Below are 19745 nucleotides of genomic sequence, written 5' to 3' on the forward strand. Positions count from 1 at the left end.
CCCCTATAGAGGGTCACGTCTATGACCGAGGTAGCTTCTCCCCTGACAAAGGTCGGCGTGTCTCCGACATTTGCTAGGGTGAGTCCAAGACCAGCAGCGAACTCAAACAGCATCTGTCCCCCGGGGTTGACAGCACGGAAGCCTCAATAGGTGTGCCAGGCGTTGAAGTCTCTGCCAATGACCAGTTTAACACCACTGCGGACTCTGATAACTAGATCAAGGTTGGAAAGAAAGATCGAGAATTGGTGCAGGTAGGTCCTTGGCCTCCAATAACGGTTGAAGACCGCTAGTCCTCGGAACTCAGTCCAAGCGAAGCCCAGTCCTAAAACCTTACGCTCGAGTACCAGAGGGACATTATTGGAAATGTCTACCGCGGCCTTTCGATCCGAGCTGTTACACCATTTATCATCGAGATCGTGTCGCGTAAACGGTTCGCTAACTATCATTATGTCTGATTCGAGTTCAGCAGCGGTCTGCTTCATAAGTTGCTCCGCCGCCAAATTCCCGTTCAAATAGATTTGAAGGAATTTAATCATCAGGGTGGTTTGCGGGCGTAGACTTTCTTGCGGCACAAGTTCCGGATTCAGGTTTATGGGAGACCTTGGGGAGGCCTGCTAGGTCACAGGCCAGGCAGCTGTCTGAGCTCGCAGAGCAATCTTTTGCAGTATGGCCAAGGTTACCGCACCTCCAACAGACTCCAGATCTGTCGATTCTAGTGCAGTTCCTAGAGTTGTGACCGAACGCCTGATATCTGAAGCACCTCTCGGGTAGATGTGTTATCGGTCTAACCCGACACATTGTCTATCCTACCGGTATTCTAGTGATGACGGAGGCAGCGTATTTGGATATTTTAGCCGTGGCAATTTGTTGGCCAGAGCGGGTCGGCCGAATGCGCTCATCGCAGATACCTTCGCGCTCAGCCTTGGTGACGGTGTAAGGGCCGGGTACGTACAATAATAGGCCGTGTGCCCGGTTGCCAAATATTTAATGCGCTATTATACGGTCACACACCGACCGACCTGTGTATGTGTGTGTATATGTGTGTAGCACTCAACAGGAAGTGGACAGGTTCGCCGAGCAAATCCTGTGGGTGCTAGTGTGTAGGTGGTGTGTGTATGTGTGTATTTGTGTATATGTGTAATCTTAATTCTAGTGGACGAATAGGTAACTAAATAAAGGTAACTCAAATTTATGCAATAGGTGAAAAAATATATGATATAATAATATATTAAATAAGCTACGGCCCTTTTGGCCCAACAGTTAAAAATATAATAAAAGGGTAGCTATTAGAGCCACAATGAAGAATATAATATAATAATATAAAGTAGCTATTAGAGCTACTACAAAAATATAATAATAATAAATAATAAAAAAGATAGCTATTAGAGCTACAATAATAAAATAATAATAATTAGCCCTTTTGGCTCAATTATAAATATAAATATATAATAAAAACTCACAGTTTGTCGGCGCACTGCTGGCCAGCTGCTACCTAGCTGTATAAATGGTAATTAATACACAGACACAGAAAATACAAAGTAGAAATATATAAAAAAGAAAGATAAAAAAAATATTCAAATAAATATAAACATTGGCTATTCAAGCACAAACAAAATAAATAAAACAAAATTGCGATTTTCGCACACAATATAAATATAAAAGTTAGTGGCGATTCGCGCACACGAAAAATTATAATATTAATAAGTGGCGATTCGCGCACACCATAAATATAATATTACAAAAAATTAATAGCGATTTGCGCAACAAAATATTATAATTCAAAAACTAATATATATAATATAATATAAACGGCCGTTGGTCTGTTCGATACAGCGTACGACGAAAGACAAATTTTTTCGGCGGCCGCGTTAATCTGCGCGCACCGGCGAGCCGGCGGCAGCAGATAACGCGCCGATAATTAATTTAAATAATATTATATAATTCACAAAACACAATATAATTAAAACAAAAATAAATATAAAAATAACAGCTAGCGTATATGAGTGTTTGTGTTGAGTGTGTGGATCGGTCGGTAGCGGCAACATATAAATAATAAAATATAATACCTACTATGTGCGGCGGCAACAGACGGTATCGTCTTGTCTTGATAGCAGCCCGGAGGACTTTGAGTACTTCCAACGAGGTAACCTAACCTAACCTTCTCATCACAGAAAATAATAAATACGATAGTTTTAATTATATTAATTTCTCTTCCAACGAATTTTATCAGAGAACATAGGTTATAAGGTCTAATAGCATATTTTTTTATTTATTTCATTATTTGTCTAAATTCACCTAGCAACTAACAAAAATAATGTTTTACATTTATTTTTTACTATCAAATTACAAACATTTTTATTTCAAATGTGTATAATTAATTTTGTTTTAAACAGATGATAAATGTTGTATTTCATCAACTATTGAATAAAATATGTCAAAACAAGGTGAATCGACGGTAAATCATGTATAGATTATATTAAAAAATGAAAAAATCTGTTCTATGAGCATAGAAATTTTGTATCATTTACGCTTATTTTAACTATACATATGTATGTACACATTCTAATAAAAAATTAAATATGTTTTCTTATTTTCAGGTTCCATTATCAGTGTACAATGAAGTAATAGAGAGAGCCATAAAGGCTGAATCAAAAATGGTTAGTAAAATCCTTTTTCTTAGAAATTTGTCATCATCTTTCTATATATATTTTTCGTTTTATTTTCCTAGTATACCAACTTCTTTATATATTTATACATAACAGAAGATAATGTTTATACATTTATGTACACTTCATTTATGGAAATAATAGTATATTGTAAATTTCTATTATTCTTAATTAATTCACAAGGAACATTATATTTTTTTAATTATAATTTAAATTTTCTTACGATGAAATAATTATTTAAATAATATTGCATTTCTCAAAACAAAAAACTGAAAAATTATAGAAAATTCTGAATACATATTATTAAATTAGCATAAATCTATTGTTAAAAATTTTAGGAGTCAAGTAATGCATTTAAATGGTTCGTAACAGCCCGTTCGGCTATAGAAGAATTTGAGGATACTCATTTTCGTAAGATAAGAATTGAAGTACCAAAAGATATAAATGATGTATTTGAAAAGAGACGATTAAGAAGACAGATGAAATGGCAACATATTTTAGAAAAATGCGAAGAATATGATGTTAAAAAATTATTACACCGACTAGAACAAAATAAAATATTAAAAGATGAATTTTGTTTACGAATTTCCGTTGCTTATGGTATGCTATCAAAAATAATTCATAACGCAGTGTTAACACCAGGTTCTGGACAAATAAGTTTCAGTTTTCTCACTACGGATGAGGATGTGAATAAAGCTATACAAATTTTCATGCAGGGGTTTGAAATAAAAGATCAGATTATTGAAACGATCAAATAAAAATATTTAAATTTATAATTTGTTCAATATTTATTGAATTGCATTAAAGATTTATAAAAATATTTTAATCAATAAATGAAAAACTTTGAAATCACAATCAAAATTGAAATGTTAGAGACTATGATCAAAAAATAAAATTACATGATTACCATACTTCATGTGTTTAGAGAATATTCAAGGTCATATAATAGAGAAATTGTTAAATTGACTGTATAATACAATTTTTTATGTAAAAATTTAAAATCTAAATATGTGGTATATCTGGTTAGTAGGTAGCTATTCAAAGACTATACCACAATAGGATTTGGTGATAAAATACATACATTTAAATAAAAACCGCACTGATTACTGCTCGTTAGTCATTAAAATAATTAAGAGAAGTTTAATTATCTCTTGCAGGATTCGTTATTCAAATAACGGATTGTAACTTTTAGGAATCGCCAAGATATGATATACACTCTGGTGGTATACATTTTAACTTAAGCAACTGTGCTTGGTTGTTTACTTCATACATTCGATTATCATTATCAAATCATAAAAGTTTTTGAAAAAGATTTGAATGAATTATACATCTCAGTGACACGTGTTCCTATCATCATCATGATGCACACGTTCATGTATAAAGTTTTGTGAAGAGCTGAAAATGAATGTATTAAATATTAAATCACTAAATTTAAATTAAATCATTTTGAACAGAAAATACATTCTTAGAGATTGATACAGGTGAAATAACATCTATTTTAAAGATAGTATTTAAGTAATATTATATTTAAACAATTTACTATAAATCAATAACTAGAGTGAATTACCATATTATCATAAATAAAATATTATAAATAAACTATTATTACCATTTAGGCTCGGGCCACACGATGCGTTTTTACTACACGGAAAATATGAATGCGGAAATTCCACTACAGCTGTGTTCGATCACACGATACGTGTGCGACATTTATTTATATGAAAATATTTTTCTTAAAATACTAATATTATATATTTTTACTTAATCATTGCCTGACATAGTCACATAGTTCTGTTAAAGTCTGTTTGTGACTAGTGTAGTCGATTTTTTTTTCATTATGAGTGATTACGAAATTTTAAGTATAATTTGCGTCGAAGTAGATGATTCTACTTCACAAACTCCTAAAACAACGAGAAAATATTGGGTACATCCCAGTGGCGGTTCTAGCGTATGGGCAGAGTGGGCAGCTGCCCATACCAAAATTTCTGGTGCCCATTATTTTAAAAATGTTATTTTTATACAAAAATAAGATGGTTCATAATTTGATAAATTATAATGATAATTTACAATTATATTATTATCATTGCATTGATGACGAACTTACTAATATACACGATTAAAGATATAATAGGTATTATATCTTTAATCGTGCTAATATAATATTATCTATGTGATAATGTCGTTGCTATAGTCACAGATATATACTAATACTAGATAGCCGTCTTCTTGTTATCAGTGAAACACGCCGCCATATGCAAAGAATACTCTCGGTAAACAAACGTTATCACTTAGTAAACAACAAAATAATATTATGATATTCTGTTCAGTCGTTCAGTATTCTAGTTGAATAATAAATTACTTATTGTTGGTAAATAGTAGTGCCTACCTACTTATATTTGTATTACCTACTGTTTAATAATTGTTATTTTTGTTAATAATATAAGTAATTATAATAAGGTAGTACCTGTAATTTATATCCTAGTATTTTTGACAATGTTTCCTTATTTCATATTTCATAATTCATAAAACATTACAATTTAGTTATATCCCAAATTTACGTAGATTAGTATAAATACATACTGTATAGGTTAATTAACAGTTTTGTCTAATACTATAAAACAGAGAACTGAAAAAGTGAGAATTAATAAAATATAGGTAAGTACTAAGTAATACAATGATATAAATAAATGTCTATAATATAATAATATGTATTATACTGATAAAAGTCTAATATTGATAACGTTTGTTTACCGAGTTGTATTCTTTGCATATGGCGTCGGTTTCAATTATTTTGCGGCGGTGTATACAAAGACGGCTATCTAGTATTAGTATATATCTGTGGCTATAGTAGAGCTTGCCGCTGTTTTAGCGTTGATAGTACTATCTTAGTTCATGGCGGAAGCGAACGACACCAGACGTTCGAAACGGTAGCTATCTTCATAATAACCGGCATAACGTGATAACAAATTATTACATATTGTGTAAATATAATTTGACTATTGTATTGTTTTTTTCTCATTGTGAATTTTCGTTGTTTCTATTAATTTAATATAATGAAGAGATTTTTAACTCATTTTTCCAAACATAAGGCCGAAAAAACAATTGAAGGAGACACACCTAAATCTCCATCAGTACATACAAATAATTCTACAGCTAGTGAAAACACCAGTGTAAATAGCAGTATTGCTTTTAACCCAAAACATTAAGACATATTTAAGATCAACTATGAAGAGTTCACGATTAAGTAGTCTTACACTTTTATCAATTGATTTTGAAAACTCAGACAAATTATTAAAAGATCCAACTGCTGTCCTTGAAGTTTTTTCAAGCATGAAAAACAGAAGAATACAATTTCAAATTTAGCTTACAATATTTTTTAAAATTAGTTTGAACAGTCTGAACTTTTTTGACAGTTAAATTTAAATATATTTAAATAAATATAATTATACATAATTAGTTCAAAATTATGGATTACTCTATTTTTTTTATATTTAAAACCTTTATTACCTAGCTATTATATTTATGTTGCGTCCCTTATGTCAACGTCGATTCATATATCAACGTAGAAATAGAAATACTAATGTTTGCAAGTTAAAAGATTAAGTCTTTATTTAATACAATTAACTCGTACAAGAATACAATTTTATAAGCACAAGATGGTGTGAGTGGTGTTACGACCTGCCTCTGAGCGTCTCGAATATCCCTAACCGTCTGCTGAGCTCTTGCCCCGGTCTCCCTTATATATGGTTAACCGTCAAGAGTGGTGACTGGGGAGGTGACGACTTCCGATGACCTAAAGGAGCTCTCTAAATTAAATGTATTATTCAGTTGTGAGTTGGGTGCCTTTCTTGCGATTTCATCGGTTCTAAGAATTACAAGACGTGTGATCAAGTCTTAATTGTCATATTAAATAGTACAATGTTAACACTATCGTTTACTCATCATTTCTGAGAAGTCCAGGACGTATGATCATGTCTTATTCATTATATTAAATATCACGATGTGCAGGTGTTCGCCCTATCCGTTGGTGCTACACTGTTTGAATATATTATTCCATCGGTATACACATCACCTCTCCGTATAATATATATATGTTGAAATAACACGGTACGTAACAATTAATATGAATATTTTAAGCTATACACTATAATAATAGGTAATAATACTATAATTTTATTATATAAATGTTGTGGGGAAGGGGGAGGATTATACGCAGTTAAAACCTAATTTTAAATCTACTGTTGCCCATACGAAAATTTAGTCTTAGAACCGCGCCTGGTACATCCACTTAACCAAAAAAGAGATGAGGAGGATTTATTCAAAAACTTTTATAATTCAATTCAAAAATATTCTAACTCTTTCAGACCCGAGTTAACTTCTATCAAAATAATTTCTTTTTTTTGCATATTTCTTTTACTATGGAAACGAAGAAAAATAAAACGTTAAAATTTTTTTTTTTTAATTATTGACGGACTTAGGAGTATGTCCTCTATAAGTGACATTGATTCACTATGGTAACAAAAAATATTAAAATCTAAACAATTATCAATAAGTATAATACGCTATAAAATATAATAAAAAAAAATACATTTATACTTATAAAAACAACTTTAAATAAAAAAAAATAAAAACAAATCTGTGTGTGTTTTACCTGTGATAAAAAAAAATAACATTCTATATATTACCCATATATATATATATATATAAACCTTTTGTTAACATTTTACTGATGAAAATTATAAAAACAATTACTTGTACCATCAAGACATAAGTGGATATTACATTTTATGCAAAATATGTGCGTTTTTCTTTTACATCCAGGAGTTTTGCATCTCGAAGTGTGACTTTTTGTATCAAACCCAGGAAAATAATCAAATTTATCTTTTCGCACATCATCTGTTGGCTGACTAGAATCGACTTTTCGTACTTTGGGTATCGTTGAAACTTCATTACTATCTCCTGTATCTGCACGAGGTCTTCCTCTACGTTTTATTGGTACATTTTGGCCTATTTTTATGAGATTTTCCGCAAGTGCCATTCGAAAATGTAGCAGATCTTTTATTTCATTTTATTTATGTTATAATGGTCAGCGTCTTTTTTATATTGTACCCAACAGTTAACAACTATTAGATCGAAAGCATGTATAATCATCCGTAGTGTCCATTTTTTTGAACGTATAAATGTTCGATAATAATTGATGAGTTGGTCTACCTTATCGACACCACCCACTGATGTGTTGTATGCTGTTATTATTTCTGGCCTTTCAATATTGACGTACATTTTTAATTTTTTATCCCAATGTCTTACAGTGTCCAACTGTTCGGACCTATATAATTGGAAACTAAGGTAACAGACCTTGTATCATACCACCTCACCATACTTAAATTACAATTCTCTATATCAGTTGAAATTTCAAAGACTGTACCTCTTCCCATTTTGGCTAATTGTTTATCGGTTAATAAGGGTGGATTTGCAAATCTATTAGTACGAATAGTACCAACAGAGTATATTTGGTTAGCTTGCAACTGTTCAAATAAATTAAACGTTTAAAAAAAAATTATCAAAAAAAAATAAAATGCTTATTAACCTTGAAAAATCAAGGTGTTTTGTTAAATGCAATACTACACTAGCGCCTAGACCAAATTGTTTTTGTGTACTTGTATCTAGTTCAGTGGTAACCCCTTGATAAAGTAGTATGTTGTAAACCATACCACTTTCATCACATAACAAAAATGCTTTTATACACCACGGACTGGGTTTACCTTTTACATATTGCTTCATTTGCAAATGTCCTTTATAGGGAACCATTTTTTCATCGACACTTAACCTTCTTTTAACCGGCAAACTATTACATTTTTTATTAATTGCATCGTATAAAGGACGAACTTTTATAAATTTATCTGTATTATTTTTTGGAATTTCTGTATTATCGATTAAATGAAAATTTTTACGTAATGTGAAAAATCGATCTCTGGACATATTTTCAACAATAATATTCACAGCAGTAGCATTTTCCCAATATAAACGAACACGTGGATACTTTAGACAACCCATTATCAAATGAATCCCAATGAACTTTTTTATTTCATTATAATTGGTGGGTTTATATCTAGTTTGGGAATTTTGAATGGCATATAAATTAGTATAATACACAATTTTTTCAAATATATCATCCTTCAAATATTCATAAAAATAATCAGTTATAGAAGGCATTTCTGGTGGATAATTTTTTTCTTCTAAATCTTTCAATTTTAATTCAGGTGGACAAAAAGGAACTCTATCCCACTTATATTTGTCCCAAATTATGAAATGGTTAAAAAAAATATTCAAATCAAGAAACCTTATTTTTAGAATATTATAAATCCAATAAAAAATTTGGGAGTACTTTTACCCATTTTTGCCAAAATGGGAGGGTTGTCTATTACAATGGACATAATGACTCAGAGAAAAAATATGTTATGAGAATAACATTTTTAGTTTGGTACCCAATAAAATGTAATTAAACAATTCAAAAAGACATATTATAAAATATAAAATATGATGACAATTTTTTCATTATAACAATAGCATTTATAAATTAATAACAAAATAATTTTTGTATAATATCCCTTTAATAACAAAAAAACAAAACAAAACTTGAACAATTTTCAAAAATTAAGTATAACTGAATAATATTAAAAAAATTAGTATTAAAATACAATTTTTCATAATAAAAAATAAAAAATTCAAATAATATATTTAAAACATAATTATTTTTCTTATGATAATATTCCATTTATAAAAACAAAAACAAATTTTTTAAATCAAAAGTAACTGAACAATATAAATATAATATAATATATTATAATTTTGGTAATGTTTTAAATAATGGTTTGATTATAAACAATTAGAATATCTATTTTGTACATGATGGCGCGACTAGCGTTCAGTGTTAATATAAAAAAAAAACTTAATGTTTCTGAATGCGCTTTCACACTATGATAATAAGAAAACAAATAATATATTTATGTGCGTGATTCGACTATAATAAAATAACTGTGACATAAATTAATGTAAATATATAATTTGAATTGCTTGTTTAGCAACCAATAACAATAAAAATAAAAATAATATGCTTGAATACAATAATATAATAATTTAATGCTTGATTAGCATGTAATAATATAATAAAATAATGCTTGATTAGCATACAACAATATAAAAATGCTTGATTAGCACACAATGAATATAATATTAAATGATTTTTTTTAATATGCTTGATTAGCACAATGAATATAATATAAAAAGAAATGATTTTTTAATGTGCTTGATTAGCACAGTGAATACAATATTAAATGATTTTTTAACGTACTTGATTAGCACAATGAATATAATATAAAAAGAAATGAATATAATGGTATAACATATACAAAATTGATACTCACAATCACAACACAAGTAGTTATCTTAAGCGGTGGATTTTATCCCACGCGACCGTGTCGGGGACGTACTTATAATAATAATACAAAAAGGAACTTAATATTAAGAACAACCGCACACGTGCGACCGCTTTAAGTAACCACTGACGAATAATGCCAATTGCACACCACAACATAAAACGCAAACCAACATAAATGACCACCCTATTTTGGGAAAAGATATGGTCAATAATCTACAATACAATTTATAATAGAAACGATACTTTACCAGGAATTTATGATGCAATACAATTAAAGAAACAAAAACTTGGCACATGTGCTTTGAAATAAAATATTAATGAGATGTCTTCGAACCAAAGTATATGAAGAAAAAAGACAAAAGAAAAAGGCACTCTGAGCTGGTGCGTCCAGCCTTTTATAGGCTTTTGTTGCGGACAGTGTCATCGAGATACAATAAGATAATAAATTCAGTACAATAATTGATGACACAAGTATATAATAAAAATAAAAAGATTGGTTGGACACAGGGCCGGATTGGTTAGGCGAGCTACCGAGAAAATCTCGGTGGGCCCGCTTAAATTTTGGGCGATGGGCCGTCGCCATCGTATCAGAGTACGGGTGAAAATAAATTCATGTTTAATATACGATAAGTTCGTAACAACTTAAGATGTAATAATATTGTAATAAACCAATAAACCACATTATACATCTAGTAGACACTAGGCAATTGCTAGTTATGTAAGCTATTGTCTATTATTATTATTATTTTTATCGGTTATTACGTCTTATTATCCGATAGTATGTTTACACTGATACCACAGAATAATTCTGTGCTGACACATTTAGCGATGTTTAAAAATAGACTGTTGATAACAAATAGACCACGATAGTCCATAATATTTATTATTTTGTCATCAGTTCCAATTTCTTATCCATAAGTGTTGTTTTACTTTTGACTCGTAAAATTGAACAAATTAAAAATGAATTGTGATGAGAAAACAATAAAACGTCCGAAAGGAGGAGCAGAAAAGGCTAGACTTAAAAGGTTACTTGGTATAATAGCTGCTGGAAATGATCCAAAACAAAAAAAAATTTGTTTTTCAACTGCAAAACCATTAGCTTTAAACTTTCAATTTAACATGGGTGATTTTTCAAAAAAACTGCATTATTAAGTTAATTATTAAATATTAAATCATATAAATAAAATTGAATTAATACAAAATTATTTTTATTTTAACTATTAGAATTAATTGAGACATCTAGTGAAGCATTGCAACCTGATAACGTTGTAGTTGAGTATAGCTCTGTGACGCGGTCCCGCGTAATATTCCGTTTGAATTCAAACGGCCTTTACGCGGAAAACCGCGGAACGACTTCTCTATCCAACCGCCAGTGACGACGGACGACGCAGACGCACGATCAACGGCGTCGGAACGTCTTGACCGCCGACACCGCCAACCGGTCCGACGACCGGAGTGAGTTTTTTCACCATACACCGTACGCGGTACAACGACCTAGGTTTTTGTTCGACTCGCGTACTGTGAACCTTTGATTTCACAATTGTGACCATTCACCGGATTCATACTTGTGACCTAGCATTTGTTCATTTTTTAAACATCAATAAACCGGTGAATACCGACTTTTACCGAAAAGGAATCGTGTTATTATTTTTGCTACCTCAACACACAACCATCCCATTCCACCTCCAGGTACGCATCATCTGTAAGTATATTAAATGTTTTTAATAACATGAACAAGTAAACTTAGTTATTTATTTTTTTATAATTTATATTTTATAGACTTCTAGCCTTTCTACAAACATTGATGAGCTTAATGATAATTCATTTGATACTAACATAACAAACATATGCCAAACAGTTATAGTTGATCAGGTAAAACTATATAATATTTCTAATAATTAAAAGTGTATAAAAATTCAATCTCACATAATGTTTATTAATATTATTACTTTAGAGTTATCCAAGTGATGTGGATACAAGAAGTAAGACACCTGATAACGTTGTAGATTCACCAAATTATTTTAGTAAACCATTAACAAAAAATTTGCAGTCATTTTTTAATTTTCATCCTATACAACCATTAAGTGGCATCACGTTTCATCCTATGAAAGCTTATTTTCGAAAAGAAACAAATTTAACAATCAAACGAACGTGGCTTACTTATTCAAAGTCTAACAATTTATTTTTCTGTACATTTTGTTTAGCATTTAATGCTGAAGATAATCGGTTTACAATAGGTTGTTTGCCTTCGTCAAGTAGTAATTTGTATACTAGAATAAGCGAACACGAAAAATCAAAAAATCATGAAAACAATTTTGAAGCATTTTTACTTAATTCTAACATGTCTGACATTAACTCAAGATTTACTAGTGGAAAGAGATATGAAGTTAAAAGAAACAAGGTGGTTTTGGAAAGACTAATCGATATTATAAAATTAATTGGTAAGCTAGGTCTAAGTTACCGTGGTGCCAAGGATGCAGAAGCGGCATACACATTAAATGATCCTTCATTAGACCACGGGAATTTTTTAGAGATGGTTATGCTTTTATCTAAATATGATCCAGTTCTTAAAGAACATACATATAGAGCTATTTACAAAAGTCAAAAATCTAAAAATCGTCAAACTGTATCTAGACCAGGCCGACCTGGTGGTCTGGTAACTTTTCTATCAAAAACCACTGTAGATTATATTATAGAAATAATTGGATCTTTAATGAAAACAACTATTGCTGAAAATATTAGAAAAGCGCCGTTTTTTACAATACAAATTGATTCTACCCAAGATATTAATGTGCATGACCAGCTTGCAATTATTATTAGGTTTGTGACTGATGATATAAATGAAAAACTATTAGCTATTGTTGATTGTAAAAGCGGGAAAGGTAAAAATCTATGTGATATTGTGTGTAAAGCGTTGAATAATCTTAATTTAGATGTTAAAAACTGTATTGGCAGCTCTACTGATGGTGCAAGTAATATGCGGGGTCAATACAATGGTTTTTCATTATGGTTAAATAAAGAATCACCTGAGCAAGTACATGTATGGTGTTATGCACATGTGCTTAATCTTGTTATGATTGATACAACTCAAGTATGCAATGAAAGTACTACATTATTTGGTTTGTTAAATTCAATAGCGGTGTTTGTCAGAGAATCATATCTTAGAATGAACAAGTGGCATGAAAATAGCAAGTATAAATTTATTTCTTGTATTGGAGATACACGTTGGTGGGCCAAAGACAGATGCTTAACTAAAGTATTCGGTACCTATTTAAATCCTAATGAATGCTTGTATGTTGAAATTATACAGACATTAAATGAAATTTATGAATCAAATGGATTTGCTCAAGATGTGCGCTTTAAAGCAAAATGTTTTATTGATGGTCTTTTAAAATATGAAACTGTCCTAACCGCACATATTTTTCAAGAAATATTTGTATACATTACACCATTATCATTATATTTACAGACAAAAGGAATGAATGGTGTACATGCATTTAGCATGGTAAAAACAACAATTAGTACTTTGCAGTCTAAAGCCAGAGACTTTAATCATATTAAAGATTTGACAAGGACATTTATTGAATTGGCCAATTGTAAAATGGATGACATAGAATTAGAATACAATATTGAAGAAAAGTTTCCCATGAAAAGAATTAAAAAGAAAAGGAAAATGCCGGGAGAAATAGCTGATGATGAGGCTCAGACAGACCCAATGCTAAAATTCAATATTAATGTATATGATGTTATTTATGATCAAATAATAACAAGTTTAAAAAAACGGTTTGAAACACATAGTCAACTTTATAATGATTTACAGTTTTTAATTCTAGAATATTTCACTAATAATTTACCAAGCACAGCCTTTGAATGGATTAGTAAAAAGCTTAGAAAATTTGATTCCAATATAAGTCCAGGATCTATACAGTCTGAATTAAAAGATTTTATAGAAAAATGGCCAAAAATGAAAAACATTGCTTCTGCTACAATCACTATAAATGATGACGATGATCAGGAAAACAATGAGGAAGATAAAAATGAAGAGAATAATACAGCATCTTCAACCAGTTTGTGTTTGAAATTAAATGAAAATTTAGCTTGTAAAAATTGCATTATTTGTTGCTTCCAAGTTCTACAAAAATATAATTTACATTCAAATGCATATAGAAACTTGTATATGGCTTATAAGTATGTCTTAACGCTTTCATGTAGTCAAGTGAGATGTGAGACCACATTTTCAAAATTAAAGTATGTTTTAAATAGACTATGGAATTGTTTAAGTCAATCTAAACTGGAAACATTTTTGATTATGTCTGTCGAAAAAGATATTTTAGTTAATTTAAACAATAATGAAATAATAAACGAATTGTCCAAAAAGAATACAAAAATGGCAAATTTGTTGAATATGTAATTTTATTGTTTCATTAAAAAAATGTTTAATATTGTTAAGACATACTTATTGACTATTGTTATTATTATTTTTATATTATACTATTATTTTATTTTGTTGTATGTATGATAATATAATTTATAATTAAGTATTATTATATACATTACCTATGTATAATGTATTTATGTGAAAGTTTAATATTGTCTATATTCATTATTATATTTATTTAACGTCTTACAATCAGTGGCCAAGGGGGCTTAACACCCTCTCTCCCTTGACCGTGTTGACCTTAAATTTGTATCAAGAATAGTAAAAAGAATAAAAAGTATAAATAAAAGACATAATATTGTATTTGTATGGTTAGCACTACACCTATACAAAATTCCTGGCTACGCCACTACTTACAATTAATTGGCTATGCAGTGCCGGATTTAACCATTGTGCCGCCTTAAGCACAAAATAAATTGCCGCCTTTTAATACAAATATTTTTCTAGTGTAAAAAATGTTATTAAATCATACAATTATTATTTTTTTCTTTATTACTTAAAATTTTAATAATGAAAAATAAAAATATACAGCTGTTATAAAAATGCATACATATACATATTCATAAAAAAATTTAATTATAAAAATACGATATAAAATATAATGATAAAAAACATGGTAGTAATAAATACTTAAATAGTTAATTATTATATTCAAAATTAAATAGTTAATGTCTAGTGCTCATCGGCTTTCTGCGTGACTTTTGAGTCGCAAAATCATCTATTATGGCATCGAAGTCCATTTTGTTCACTAGTTCAGTTTCAATTTCCAATAAACTTAATGAATTTAGTTTATCTCCTTCCATACTTGCTCTCAAATAATTTTTTACACGTTTTAACGTAGAAAAAGACCTCTCGGCTGAACAATTAGTTATTGCCATACATAAAAGCATACGTAGAGCATTATCTACGTTAGGAAAAACTGTATCTAAATTATTACCACGTAAGTGTATTGATAATTCGATAACTCCATCAATATTTGTATTAATACTTTGAAGATATGCTCGAAAATGAACACATTCACAAGCGAATGATTTTTCTAAATCATCGCTATACAATTCTTGAAGCTTATTAGCTTTTTGAGTTATTTCTTCTGGTGAAAGTAGTATTAAATTAGTCAAAAAGTCATATTTGTCAAATGTATTAGTATAAGCAGCGCATCTTTTTTCAAGTTCACTCTTCACTCGGTCCAGTATGGTAAAATATGTTTCTATTCTTAACTTATCACTTCCAGTCATATGAACTTCATTTTCTCTTGTCTCGTCTGCTTGAAGTTTGCGTTTTTTAGTCCTTACTTTATCAAACTCGTACTCTTCACTCTTTATTTTTTTTGCCAAAATTACGTATTCATTAAAACATTTATCATTTCGAATAGATGTTATGAAGTTAATTAATGATTTATAGAGTTTGACAACTATCCCCAAATCTATGTTTACTTTTTGAAGCTCTTTACTTGTGCTATTAAAACGCTCCAAAATTGTATTCCAAAATACAGTCATAAAAACTGTTTCAAAACGGTCAAGTTGACGTCTTAAGCCAGCTGCCTCACAACGCGTCGTCGCCTTTTCAAAATTATCTTCTTCTAATAAACTTAAATTTTTCATAATACCGTCATAGTTTTGATATAAGCTGTCACAAGCTTCATGCCGAGCAGACCACCTAGTTCCATCTGCTCTTTTGACAACTTTTTTACCGAGCGTTAGGCTAGACTTTAAAATATCCCATCGTCTAGTAGATGCAGAAAAAAAAGAATAAAGATGTTGAATAGTGTTAAAAAACGATAATCCTTCTTTTACACATTCAGCTACACAAGTCCCAACCAAGTTTAGCGAGTGAGCAGCACATGGTACGTAATACGCGTAAGGATTTTTTTTTACTATCCTTGCCTGTAAACCCGAGTAAATTCCCGACATATTGGCGGCGTTGTCGTACGACTGGCCCCTGCAGTTGTTTATGTCAATATCATGTTTAGTTAAAAAAGACAATACGGCCGTTTCAAGTGTTTCAGACTTATGCCCAATATTTGGTAAAAAACACATAAAGCGTTCGACAGGAAAACCGTCATCTCTAACGTAACGAATAACGTATGCTAACTGATCTGTGTGGCTGATATCAGGAGTTGAGTCTATCACAATCGAAAAATATTTTGCACTTTTAATTTCTTTTATAATTACATTAGTAACTTGTGTTGTTATTAATGTAATTATTTCATCACATGTTGTAGAAGAAAGGTAAGATGTATGACCACTGCCCGGGTTTCCATGTTGAACTATATGATTGCTTAGAAAAGGGTCAAATTCAGATATTAATTCTAAACACATCATAAAATTACCATTATTTTGACTTCCAAATTTTTCCACGGAACCTCTAAATGGAAGACCACGACTTCCCAGTTTTTTTATGACAGCAATAACCCGTTTCAACACATTTTTCCAATAATCTATTTCATTATTTATTTGAATACAGAGATCACTATCTATTCTCCCAATATTATTGCTCCTACGTAAAAATACTATTTGACAGTTAGTATGTTCCTTAGAGACTTCATGTTGTTTTACAATCTTAATAACGTTTCTCCAGTCCATTAAACCTTCTGTAGCAAGTTTAGTAGAACCTCCAAACAATCGACAGGGGATACAAAATACTGCATTTTTACTACGAGAATAAATTAAAAATTTTCTAAGCTGTTGTTCTCCATTTAAAAGTTTCCGATAAAATACACTTTTTTTTAAGTATCGCGTTTTATTCCCAAACTCTAATTTTGTTGATAATAAATCATAGTCAATATTTTGTTTTATTTCTTTTAGTAATAAGCGATCAATTGTCAAATCATTAATTACCCATTCTGCAGGATCCTCGCTGATTGAATCGACTATTGGTACATTATCTTTTTCAGTAGTATTATTTAAACAACTTTCTGAAGATGTGACGTTTTGAATATAAGTGACGTCCGTAGTACTAGTACCCGAGTTTGAACAACTAGCGAGCGTTTTCTGTGTAGATTCATAATTTTCAACTTCATTTAAAAAAGTGGTTGGTTTAAAAAAATAATCTATTTTTGGGATTTTTTGCACTAAGTTATTTAATTGATTTTTTTTTTCTTCCGCGATTTTTTTATACTTATAGCCACTTAAACGTGATCGACCGTCACTCATTTTACTATAGTTTTATTAAAAATGTTACAAATAAAAATTTAAAAAATCAAATATTCATACAAATAAGAAAAGTGTGAACTTCGTCTGCACTAAAAAAAAATAACACTGAACAGTGAACACGTTCGTTACTATAATACTATAGAACATGTTACACTATGAGCTCGTTCGCGATTTCATTGACTAATGATTGGGTTTTTTTTATTGTGATTAGGTACAGATAAACACACAATCGAATTCGTCGTATCCACTTGTTTACAACACGATAACGAAAAATTTATAAATAATGTAGCAATAGCAATGATATATAATAGAGCGATAAACTCTACGATTATGAAATTGAAAAACATAAAATATAAATATTACCACAATCCCATTGGTCTAAAAACATTTTATAATTAGTAGCATTTATTTTAGTTAAAATGTAATATTAAAAATTATTTGCCGCCCTTGAGAAATTGCCGCCCTAAGCACTAGCTTATAGTGTTTACTGGTAAATACGGCACTGTGGCTATGACGTAATACAGTAAAATATAATAATCTTAATAATACAATTTTTCGGGGGGGGGGGGGGGCTTATACCCTCGTTAATACCTTGTCAAAAATTTACTGTACAAATTTTGGGCCGGTGAACATATAAATGGGCCGCTTAGAAGTGAAAATCTCGATGGGCCGATACATACCAATCCGGCCCTGGTTGGACAAAACCATAATAAATAAAAATATATGAAAACTACGAATTTATAAAAGTAACGGACTGTCGTACGCGGTCCACTATCAGCTTGATAACAGAAACACAATCGCAAGCTGACAATGAGACAACGTACGCAGTCCTGCCAAAACCTTGCGCACTGCACTTTGGCGCAAACAGTTCAAAATATATTATTTTTTTTAATTTTAACTATTTAAATTATCTGAAGAGTATTCTAAATATTATAGTATTGTTTAGGGAACATGTTTTTATAGTACTTTTTATTATCTTTTATTTACAAATTAAATAAAAATATTTCTATCAATATGCTGAGTGTTTTTTCATTTGTTGATTCATAAAATTTTAAGTTAAATTCATCATCATAAACTATCCTTATCATTTCATCTACCTTTTAGTTTTCAATAATTATATCATCAGTCATTGTTCAAAAATGTCTTTTTTTGAAGTATTTTCAGACGATTAATCATTTGCCAGCAGTTTTAAAGATGAAACAGCTATATTTGAATAAAAAAGACAAATAATAAATAATTACCTATTTTTGTACTAATTTTGTATTTTTTAAAATAATTTGTATGGGATATAGGTACCTACTATTTATTGATATATTTTAATTTTAATAAATATTAAATTTATTTTTTGAAAAGTTTTAACAAAAAAAAAAAATATAATTACAATAGTATTTATATGTTATGAACTTATATCAAAATAGTTGGTTATATATTATTCATAGAAATTGTGTATGCATTTCTATAAAGATATTTTTATATGAAAATATTATTATTATATTATAAAGTTAGGTACCTGTATTTTATGTCTGATATAAATGACAATAATTGTCACGCTTACCAGATTTTTTTTAATTGTCTTTTTACTGTTAAGTTCAACATTTCAGCTTTTAAATTTCTTTCAAAGTCATCAGCATCAAAGTATTCAGAACAAATATGATATGACTTAGGATTAAATTTGTCTGTTCGTTTAGTTCTCAAAATCCAAGTTTTTAAATGCTCTGGTTCAGAGTCTTTGGGAAAGGTGTGATAGGAAATATCTTTTGCCAAACATTTTGTAATTTTCAATCTATTTTTGCAGCATACAACTGCGCACATAGTACCAGACATTATAGATACAGCTAAAATATGTACCTACCACCTATGAAACATACATAGGCAAAATTTTTTTTTTTTAGAGACATTTGAAGTTAAAATGTTGACAAAATTAGATATTAAAACGAAAAATAATGTTAATATACTTACTTATATATTATCTACTAATACTTAACTTGTAAATATTTTTTTTTTTTTTAACATTTATTAGAATATATACAATCTGTAATAATGGTTACAAT

At 29.9% G+C, this 19745-nt stretch overlaps 3 protein-coding genes across 3 annotated transcripts; 2 read left to right on the forward strand and 1 right to left on the reverse strand.

The window, feature by feature from the left end:
• Positions 1–666: 666 nt before the first annotated feature.
• Positions 667–3424, forward strand: LOC112598379. The gene is made up of 4 exons (XM_025344806.1): positions 667–767; positions 822–933; positions 2598–2657; positions 3005–3424. Exons 1-4 carry the CDS (start codon positions 667–669, stop codon positions 3422–3424), a joined length of 693 nt encoding a protein of 230 aa, XP_025200591.1.
• A 7799-nt stretch (positions 3425–11223) lies between these two features.
• On the forward strand, positions 11224–14515 carry LOC112598380. Its single transcript, XM_025344807.1, has 8 exons — positions 11224–11227; positions 11329–11405; positions 11884–11976; positions 12059–12128; positions 12309–12369; positions 12466–13507; positions 13574–13840; positions 13925–14515. The coding sequence occupies exons 1-8, from the start codon at positions 11224–11226 to the stop codon at positions 14513–14515; spliced, it is 2205 nt and encodes a 734-aa protein (XP_025200592.1).
• Positions 14516–15207: 692 nt separating this feature from the next.
• LOC112598381 (zinc finger MYM-type protein 1-like) lies at positions 15208–19518 on the reverse strand. Its single transcript, XM_025344808.1, has 4 exons — positions 19276–19518; positions 17380–17532; positions 15976–17292; positions 15208–15858 (listed from the first exon to the last, which is right to left on the reverse strand). The coding sequence occupies exons 1-4, from the start codon at positions 19516–19518 to the stop codon at positions 15208–15210; spliced, it is 2364 nt and encodes a 787-aa protein (XP_025200593.1).
• Between the last annotated feature and the right edge of the window lie 227 nt (positions 19519–19745).

Source organism: Melanaphis sacchari, unplaced genomic scaffold (genome assembly GCF_002803265.2).
Source record: "Melanaphis sacchari strain LSU unplaced genomic scaffold, SCAv2.0 Contig484_pilon_pilon, whole genome shotgun sequence".
Taxonomy (NCBI): domain Eukaryota; kingdom Metazoa; phylum Arthropoda; class Insecta; order Hemiptera; family Aphididae; genus Melanaphis; species Melanaphis sacchari.